Here is a 10,604-nt window from a genome sequence, read left to right on the forward strand (position 1 = left end):
TACTTTATTTTCCATGTTCTGTTAGCAGATCTAATACACTCTTCCTTTTTAATCTTATTTTAATGTGTTCTTTTAACTGTTTTATTTTATTTTGTTCCTATGGCTCTGTTAACTGCTGACTTGCAAAGCCAAAGCTTTGAACAGAACAGTGCTGTATAAATAAATTCACACTTTATTTTCTAACCTGATGTTTTGCAAACAAACAAGACGGACACACTTATAGCACCGCTGTGTCTTTATTTCAATCCCACTAACACATGTAAGACAAGTTTTAAGCGACAATGACTCAGCATAATGTGCATGAAGGCTCAGAAAAAAAATAAAAAGTGTAATTTCCTGTTCTGAGAGAGCTGCTGTACAAAACAATGAACAGTACTGTGTATGCACATGGAATATATATCTAAACTTAGATAAATAACACAAAAATAAGTACAAAATGCCCGGATGAACTGAGAGGCAGATGTGTGATCCTAGATTTCTGGAGCACTTTTCTTCTACTTGCTCTCTTCAGAGTCTTCTGAATCAAGCAGGCAGGTGCTTGCGATGGCCATTGTCACAGAGTACGGGTCGCAGTTTGCTGCTGGCCGACGGTCCTCGAAGTAGCCTTTCTGCTCCCGGCCCACCTGGCGCGGGATGCGGATGCTGGCGCCCCGGTTGGCCACTCCGGCAGAGAAGTCGTTGATGCTGGAGGTCTCATGGGCACCTGTGAGACGCCTAATGTTGTCCTTCCCTCCATTCGGGTCATACACTCGGATGTGCTCGGCGTGTTTTTTGCTCAGCTTCTCGATGGCCTGCTCGATGTATCTGTCATCGGAGGGAAAAAGGGACAGTTGAGATATGGAAGGTTGTTGTCTGAATGTTGTTGGAACTTCATAGACATCAATAAGAGACTGAAAATGCAGAATGATATGACTGAGGATTGTCACAATTGTGGGAAACAGAAATTGTAGCTGTGTCTTGTCATCATTTTGTTCCTGTCAATACAACCCCACACAATCTGCTTAGTCCTGTTTTTTTTCTCTCTTAGAGGGAGAAGAATCAAAGCAACATTGATATTCACTTGGAGTCATGTTTTTGGTCAGCACCTGAAGAATGTAAGTCAAATAGTCATTCTCTTTGAGCTCTGTGTTTGGTCTCCACCACCGCCTGAAGGAAGTATTTTGCTCTTTAGCTGCTAAATGCTCCACTATGTTCACCCAGAGGTTGCTTACTTTGTTTGTCTGCCCATTGGTGCATGCAGTGGATTTGTAAAGCTTTTCTGTCAAAAATAGCTGCCTGTCGAGACCAAAAATGATGCCCATGAGAGCGGTGAGACTGAACCAAAACAGTAAAATTGGATTCCATTAAACCGAAACAATGAGCTGAAAGTTGCTCCGTACAGCTGAGGGGAACTGTAGAGTCTGGTGATAGTTCTCTTTGGGTTTGACATGAGGAGCGAAACCTTTCACATACAGTTGTGGTCAAAAGTTTACATACACTTGTAAAGAACATAATGTCATGGCTCTCTTGAGTTTCCCCGTTATTTCTACAACTCTGATTTTTCTCTGATAGAGTGATTGGAACAGATACTTCTTTGTCACAAAAAACATTCATGAAGTTTGGTTCTTTCATGACTTTATTATGGGTTAACAGAAAAAGTGATCAAATCTGCTGGGTCAAAAATATACATACAGCAGTGCTAATATTTGGTTACATGTCCCTTGGCCATTTTCACTTCAATTAGGCGCTTTTGGTAGCCATCCACAAGCTTCTGGCAAGCTTCTTGTTGAATCTTTGACCACTCCTCTTGACAGAATTGGTGCAGTTCAGTTAAACTTGATGGCTTTCTGACATAGACTTGTTTCTTCAGCATTGTCCACATGTTCTCAGTGGGATTTAAGTCAGGACTTTGGGAAGACCATTCTAAAACCCTAATTCTAGCCTGATTTAGCCATTCCATTACCACTTTTGATACGTGTTTGGGGTCATTGTCCTGTTGGAACACCCAACTGCGCCCAAGACCCAACCTTCGGGCTGATGATTTTAGGTTATCTTGAAGAATTTGAAGGTAATCCTCCTTCTTCATTATCCCATTTACTCTCTGTAAAGCACCAGTTCCATTGGCAGCAAAACAGCCCCACAGCATAATACTACCACCACCGTACTTGACGGTAGGCATGGTGTTCTTGGGGTTAAAGGCCTCACCTTTTCTCCTCCTAACATATTGCTGGGCATTGTGGCCAAACAGCTCGATTTTTGTTTCGTCTGACCACAGAACTTTCCTCCAGAAGGTCTTATCTTTGTCCATGTGATCAGCAGCAAACTTCAGTCGAGCCTTAAGGTGCCGCTTTTGGAGCAAGGGCTTCCTTCTTGCACGGCAGCCTCTCAGTCCATGGAGATGCAAAACACGCTTGACTGTGGACACTGACACCTGTGTTCCAGCAGCTTCTAATTCTTGGCAGATCTGCTTTTTGGTGGTTCTCGGTTGACTCTTCACCCTCCTGAGCAATTTTCTCTCAGCAGCAGGTGATAGCTTGCGTTTTCTTCCTGATCGTGGCAGTGACAAAACAGTGCCATGCACTTTATACTTACAAACAATTGTTTGCACTGTTGCTCTTGGGACCTACAGCTGCTTTGAAATGGCTCCAAGTGACTTTCCTGACTTGTTCAAGTCAATGATTCGCTTTTTCAGATCCATGCTGAGCTCCTTTGATAGATAGATAGATAGATAGATAGATAGATACTAACTTTATTGATCCCGCGAGGGGAAATTATTTTCTTACAAGCAGCAATAGGTTACAGAGCAGCAATAGGTTACAGAGCAGCAATAGGTCACAGGTAAAAAAAAATCTTAATATTATATAAAAAGAAAAATACAAGAAAGATACACATGTCACAATATATACAGTTATAATATAGTAAAGATGTTATATAAAAAATGCACACTATATACACAGTGAATAGAACAGAATAATATTAAATCAACTAAATAAACAGTAGTGCAGAGGTTTAACGATTTGATTTGGCCTGAGGTGATTTATTGTACAGTCTTATAGCAGTAGGCAGGAATGTTCTCCTGTACCTGTCCTTATGACAGCGGCGCTGGATCATTCTGTTGGAGAAAGTGCTCCGCTGTCCCTGCAGTAGGTGGTGGAGAGGGTGGTCCTGGTTATCCAATATGGATGATAGTTTCTTCAGTGTCCTCCTCTCCACCACCTGTTCCAGACTGTCCAGTTTACAGCCGATGATGGAGCCGGCCTTCTTAACCAGTTTGTTAAGTCTGTTGGTGTCTCCGGCTCCAATGCTGCTCCCCCAGCAGACTACGGCGAAGTACAGTGCACTGGCCACAACAGACTGGTAGAACATCTCCAACATCTTGCTGCACACGTTGAAGGATCGAAGTTTCCTCAAGAAAAAGAGTCGACTCATCCCCTTCTTGTACACAGCGTTGATGTTGGCCTTCCAGCTCAGTCTGCTGTCGATGGAGACACCCAGGTACTTGTACTCCATCACCATGTCCACGTCCTCTCCCAGAACTCTCAGTGGCTGTGGAGCCGTCGTCTTCCTCCCGAAGTCGACCACCATCTCTCTGGTCTTGGCCACGTTCAGAAGCAGGTGATTTCTACCGGCCCACTCCACAAAGTCATCCACTACTGCCCTGTACTCCTCCTCCCGTCCGTCCCTTATACACCCGACCACTGCAGAGTCATCAGAGAACTTCTGCAGATGGCATGACCCCGAGTTGTACTGTAAGTCAGTGGTGTATAAGGTGAACAGGAAGGGAGACAGAACAGTTCCCTGTGGGGCTCCAGTATCACTGACCACCGTATCAGACAGCACACGGCCCAGTCGGACAAACTGTGGTCTGCCTGTGAGGTAGTCAGTGATCCAGGAGACAGTGGACGCGTTAACCCCCACCTCCCGCAGCTTCTCACTCAGTAGCACTGGTTGGATGGTGTTAAATGCACTGGAGAAGTCAAAGAAAGTGATTCTCACAGCGCCACCAGTTCCATCCAGGTGCGACTGAGCTCGTTGCAGCAGGTAGATGATGGCGTCGTCCATTCCCACATGAGGCTGGTATGCAAATTGCAGAGGGTCCAGTGATGATTTCACCTGCGGTCGGAGGTGGGCCAAGACCAGCCTCTCCAGCACCTTCATCACATGGGATGTGAGGGCAACTGGTCGGTAGTCATTGAGGCCAGATGGTGTCGTCTTCTTAGGAACAGGAACCAGGCACGATGTCTTCCACAGCACCGGGACTTCCTCCTGCTTCAGGCTCAGGTTGTAGAGGTGTTGTAGGACATCAGACAGCTGGATGGCGCAGGTCTTCAGGACCCTGGGGCTGATGCCATCAGGTCCCTCAGCCTTTCCTTGGTGGAGTCTCTCCAGCTGTCTTCTAACCTGGCCAGTCATCACAGAGAGGGGGGGGGGGGTGGTCATGGTGTCGGTGGTGGAAGAGCCCTTTGAAGTAGAGGGCTCATTGTCCGTGCCGCTCACCAGGGGGGCAGAGGGGGGAGGGGAGGAGGCAGCCGAGGTGTTTGTGAGGTGAGGTGTGTTGAGGAGACAGATGAGGGCTCTGAGCTAAATCTATTGAAGAAAGAGTTTAGCTCGTTGGCCCTCTCCAGGGAGCCCCCTGGTTGTCTCCCTCCAACCTTGAAGCCAGTAATTAGCTTCATCCCGGTCCACACCTCCCTCACATTGTTCTGCTGGAGTTTGGCCTCCAGCTTCCTCCTGTAGGTGTCCTTGCACTCCCTGATCTTCACCTTCAGGTCACGCTGGACTCTCCTGAGCTCGTCCCTGTCCCCAGACCTGAAAGCAGCTTTCTTCTTATTAAGAAGTGCTTTCAGGTCGCTGGTGATCCATGGCTTGTTGTTAGGGAAGCAGTGTACAGTCCGGGATGGAATGGTAGTGTGTTCACAGAATTTTATGTATTCTGTGATACAGTCCGTCATGCTGTTGATGTCCTCCCCATGTGGTCCACACAGCACATCCCAATCCGTTGACTCAAAGCAGTCCTGCAGGGCGTCCTTAGCCTCCTGAGACCACCTCCTCACAGTCCTAGTGGTCACAGGCTGTCTCTGTACCAGAGGAACATACCTGGGTGTCAACAGGATCAGGTTGTGATTGGACCTGCCAAGCGGGGGGAGGGCAGTGGTACTGTATGCATCAATGGCATTTGCATACAGTAGGTCCAGAGTTTTATTGTTCCGTGTGGGGCAGTCAACATATTGGTGAAAAGTTGGCAGTACTTTATCCAGGGTGGTGTGATTAAAGTCTCCAGTAATTGCCAAAAATGCACCAGGATGTTGACTCATCAGTCCAGATATAGTGGACTGCTCTCCACTGCTCTCTCAGCGTCAGCTGACGGAGGTATGTACACAGCCACAACAATGGCGGATGAGAACTCCCTCGGCAAATAGTAAGGACGCATTCCCACGGCTGACTTTCCCATTGTAGCGTTTGTGGGCGTTTGTATCCAATGAGCCCTATTTAAAACCAGATACACCCGTAGGTCCCCCATTTGGACGCAGAGTACATCAAAACTTAGAGAGTTTTGTGTTAAAAGTAACTGGCAGAGAACCCACGAAGAACGAATATAGTGATGTTATAGTTCTGCAGAAACCTCAGCGTCCTGGGAACAACATGAACTAGGTCACTTCTACATGAGACAAACACATCTCCCATCAGCCAAGCAAACAAATAACAAAATATCATAAATCATACTCGATATGACTGGGACAGACCGGAGAAAAAGGCTGCTACACTCCGTTAGCAACGTGCTACCTACGAACATGCAGCATGAAAAAGCACGAGCGCCTGACGGAGATTACGGACATAGTTTCCATTTCTCTCCCCGGTAAACCATCGCAGAGATATTCAGCTTCGAACACAAAAAGTCACACAGCTTTCATCGAATATTGTACTTACTTTTGGTCGAATCTCAGCGAAAAAATGGAATATCTCCGTACTTCCAACGCATGTTTGTCCAGCTGCTGGTGCTCCGTGTGAATCCGTTCGATTCGTGTCTCTCCGACACTCCTCGGATTCTTGGGAGGGTTGGAAGCTCAGCAAATCAGATTTCAGAGCTGGACCTTTTTGAGCTTTATTGGCTAATAGTGCTGTCAATCATCTAGCTTTCAATTCCAGGCAATTCTATTGGCTCCTACGGTTCGAAGGATGTCTCAATGGTGAAAATCGGAGAAGGGGGGGCTGAGATACAGCCCTGAACAGAGAGTCGAAGCAGGATTTGACCTTAAACTAAATAACTAAAAAGGGCATAGAAAGAGCTTAAAACACTCAAAAAAGATCCAATCTTCGGTCTATTGATTCAATGAACATCATGAGTGATACTTAGAAGTGATATAGAGTGTTTTTGAATTTTAAAAATACTTTTTTATTCAAATATTGGAGTATTTGATCAGTTTTCTAATTTGAAATGCTCTATATTTCATAAATGTTTCACTGTATCTATGTATAGCTGTGTATATAGAGCCTATATCAGTTGTTCTAAGAGCCCAGCATATTAAAAGTCTTGGATACCCATACTTTCCAAAAAACAATACCCTAAAAGTGCTGTTTTTCAAGATCGAGCTTTTGAGTTTTCCAAGTTCTGCTGTGTTCCATCCTTATCTTATGTGAACCAGTAACATGTATTCTGATAGTTCCATGATTTTTCTCATCTCAAAAATATATAATTTTTTTTTTTTTTTTTTTTTTTTTTTTTTATACAATTAATTAGGTATTTCTTATCTTTATTCGAGCTGAGGCCTGCAAATAGGCCTCGTTTATGGCCTCAGAGAAGTCACCAGCTGTAGTCACTCATAATCACTCACAAGAAGTTAAGAGGCCATGCTATGACGCTCATTTCATTGACACAACTTTCTAAGTCATCAAAATTGCTAATTCATGTTGCTGTATGTATATTTTTGACCCAGCAGATTTTGTCACTTTTTCTGTTAACCCATAATAAAATCATGAAAGAACCAAACTTCATGAATGTTTTTTGTGACAAAGAAGTATCTGTTCCAATCACTCTATCAGAGAAAAATCTGAGTTGTAGAAATAACTGGAAACTCAAGAGAGCCATGACATTATGTTCTTTACAAGTGTATGTAAACTTTTGACCACAACTGTACATATGATCTATTGTTGATGTAAAAATGTTAAGCTGCTTTGACTTAGAGAATTTACGGAAACTCAATTTACTTAAGTCACAGAAAACACTTTGACTCATAGCCTATATACTAATTAATCTAATTAATTAGTAGTTTGACTTTTTGAGTATGTAAAAAATGTGATATCGTCCTAAGCTTTGTCTTGAAAGAATGTTAAAGACAGTAATTATCTAAAGCATAAAGCCATCGTGTGAAACTCCAGAGAAATATAAAATATGTGTGCGTCAATGTCAAATGTTAATCTGGAGAAAAATGTTGTTGGCGAGTGTCTTATGTTTTTGAAATTGTAAGAACCGATGACGGTCAAAATAAGGACACAAAGAGTAAAAGTACATGTAGAAAATTAATTAGTTAATTAATTAATTTGTGATCATACAAACCATGTTTTTGCAACTATGAGTGACACTATTTACCCAAACATTGATCTTTCTAGATCAACTTTGGTCTGAAAAACAGTGCTCAAATAATTTATCGACATCTATTTTGTCACTTTTGGAAGACAAAATACTCAAATATGAGCAGGATTCAAGTTATAAGACAATTTTTGAGGAGGTGTGTTAGTAATATGTCAATGGCCTGGATTAATACAGTCTAATGTATTAAGGGTGTTACCATTTTACTAAGTTAATTGATGCATGAGTTACACGCATTACAACTTTCAAAGGACATTACTCACTGCAGTCCTCCTTCTTCTCTCATCTGGTTGGTGCTGACGTTCGTGTGGCAACCAGCACCGTTCCAGTTGCCCTTCATAGGTTTGGGGTCCATTGATGCAACAACACCAAAGTCTTCACACACGCGATGCAGCAGGAAGCGCGAGACCCACAGTTGGTCACCCATCTCAATACCCTTGCAGTGTCCCACCTGGTACTCCCACTGAAGTTAGGAGAAGTAGAGGCAAAGAATAAAGAACTTGTGTCCAACAAAAATAAACAGAGAACAATAACTGGAGTTTCAGGCATACAAAGCAACTGCTCATCTGTAGAATAATGGTGACACTTACCTGAGATGGCATAACTTCAGCATTAGTGCCATAGATTTTGATCCCTGCATAGAGGCAGGCCTTGTAGTGGCACTCCACAATGTCCCGTCCATAAGCGCGGTCGGCCCCCACCCCGCAGTAGAAGGGTCCTTAAAGTAGGAGACATGATAGGAAGCTTGTTAAGACTAAATCAATACAGACCTGCAGTAAAAAGGAAAGACATTATACATGTCATTAATTGACATTCACAATTTTTGTAGGTGTTATTTTTGTAGAACTTTAAGACATACTTTATTAAGGGTTTATGAGTTGTAGTATTAATAGCTTTATTAATGGTTAATAAAGCTATAAATAATCAAGACATTAGAAATGAAACCTTTTTGTTGCAAGTTTGTAAAAAAAAAAAACCAAAAAACTTGGGCTCGTCCAGCATAGTTTACTTTTTCTTGCTCTTTACTTCTCCAGACTTGATGAGTAATAATCTAGTTGTGAGGACAATGAGCGTGTGTATGATGGTGTATGAACAGGATCATGGGCTGAAGTGCATCCACATCAAAATGTATTTATTATATTTTAAATATTTAGCCTTCACGTGTAACTGCAGACCTGACGTATTAGGCTACTGCTCCATTATAGGGCCAGTGTGTAGGATTTGGTGGCATCTAGTGGAGCGCTTGCAGAATGCAACCAACTGAATAACCCTCCACTCACTCCTCCCTGTCCAAGCCTGTGCTGACGTGAACCACAGAGTGCATAACCTACGGACTTCCGTTGCTCCTTAAGTTTCACAAGAATGTCAGAAAATTACAGTGGCCTTCAGTTAACGCAACAACATTAAAAACTCTCTCTAGAGCCAGTGTTTGGTGTGTCAATCAACTATCAACTATCAACTTGCAAATTCTTTATAAAGTATTTTTCCACATGAATGAAGGGAACAAAGGAAGAGAAAATTATGGCTGATTCACCTTGGGGTTGTGGGAATCCATTCATGGGCCAACCGTAAGGATGTCCGTCTATTCCTAACAGCGTGTACTCCTGCTCCATGCCAAACCATATGCAGTGCTCTTTGACCTTCTCCATCACTTTGTTGCAGCTCATTCGATGGTTCGTTTCTAGACAGATCAGAACAGCAGTGAACAATAAGTACAGATGAACTTGCTGAACAGAATTCCGACGAACAGAAATGTGCTAAATGTACCTGCAGGTAAGCGGTTGTATTTGAGGACCTCACAGAGGACCAGTTTGTTGGGGTCCAGGGTGAACGGATCCCTGAACATGCTGACTGGGCTGAGGTACATGTCGCTGTTGGAGCCTTCGGCCTGGTACGTGCTCGAGCCATCAAAGTTCCACTCGGGAATATCTGCCAAGACAAATGAACCCGAAACATCTGAATCAAAACATCTCTTCTAAATATAGCTCAGCTGTGAAACCTGTTAGGCTCACTGACTGTTTTCGCCATGATGTCACCAAGGCTAATCTCCTTTTTCTGAGAAGTTTAGAATTAAAGGGCGAAAAATTACTCCATATAGTTAAGTTACAAATGCAGTTATAGGCCAACCATACCAAAGTAATAAACCACAAAAAGAGGGCATTTACCGTCTATGCTCTTTGGCTCGGTGTCCAGGGTTCGGGTCTTGTTGCGGAGACCCTCACCGGTGCCGTCGATCCAGATGTAGGTGACCTGGCACTTCTCCCCCTGCGGCAGGCTCATGTACTGCTGCCGCACGACCTTGTTGAGGTGGGAGCTATGCGAAACTGAAGCCATGCTCGCCTTTAAACATAGAGCCATTATGTGACGTGTCAGCTCTGGTGTTTTCTATTCATTCATACTCTGAATAAGTCACTTCTTTAAGGTTGCCAGGGCAACATTTGTCATTAAAAGGAAAGTAGTTTTACACTACAACTGTACTATTTACTTAAACAAAACAAATTAACACACAACTGTAGAGTTCCCATTTACACCTTATCAATCATGAGTGTTTTCATTTTATTTTACAAAATGTATTTAATAACTGATCCAGTTGTGGATAAAGAATCAAATCAAATCATACTATAACATTATGCTTTTTTAAGATTCCACATATTTGGAAAAACAATTAAAATACTTCTTTTTAATAGTTCTTTTTAATCTTTCCTATTTTTGTTATCTCAAAAACATTATCATATTTAACTGTATACTTCTAAACATTACATATAATATTACATTACATTTACACTCTACGCTTAAAACAAGTCATAAAACTCTTCCACAGAATCAAGACGCTTGAGTTGTATAACTTTTGGTGTTTGAAGGAGCAAAAACTGGATATTTGATGAATGAACTTAAAATGATGAGCGTTGTATTCATCAGATTAGACAACGATGTTCAACAAAGCAAATGAAATACAATACACACAGACAAATATTTAGACTTACTGCACAACAGGTGACTGAAGTTGTAGTCAAGGGTGAACTTCAAGACAACTCGG

The 10,604-nt window shown here is 42.7% G+C and overlaps 1 protein-coding gene across 2 annotated transcripts; it reads right to left on the reverse strand.

Annotated features, from left to right (window-relative positions):
• Positions 1 to 223: 223 nt before the first annotated feature.
• On the reverse strand, positions 224 to 10,604 carry LOC137886800 (glutamine synthetase-like). 2 transcript variants are annotated; one of them, XM_068729443.1, is made up of 7 exons: positions 10,552 to 10,604; positions 9,733 to 9,907; positions 9,335 to 9,496; positions 9,102 to 9,248; positions 8,158 to 8,285; positions 7,831 to 8,030; positions 224 to 804 (listed from the first exon to the last, which is right to left on the reverse strand). In XM_068729443.1, exons 2-7 carry the CDS (start codon positions 9,899 to 9,901, stop codon positions 495 to 497), a joined length of 1,116 nt encoding a protein of 371 aa, XP_068585544.1. In that variant the 5' UTR covers positions 9,902 to 9,907; positions 10,552 to 10,604; the 3' UTR covers positions 224 to 494. The 2 variants fall into 2 exon arrangements, with proteins under 2 accessions (XP_068585544.1, XP_068585535.1); XM_068729434.1 differs by lacking the exon at positions 10,552 to 10,604 and having other exon boundaries at positions 9,733 to 9,925.

This window comes from Cebidichthys violaceus, unplaced genomic scaffold, assembly GCF_023349555.1.
Source record: "Cebidichthys violaceus isolate CVI_PGR_0920_01 unplaced genomic scaffold, fCebVio1.0.p SCAF_102, whole genome shotgun sequence".
NCBI classification, from domain to species: domain Eukaryota; kingdom Metazoa; phylum Chordata; class Actinopteri; order Perciformes; family Stichaeidae; genus Cebidichthys; species Cebidichthys violaceus.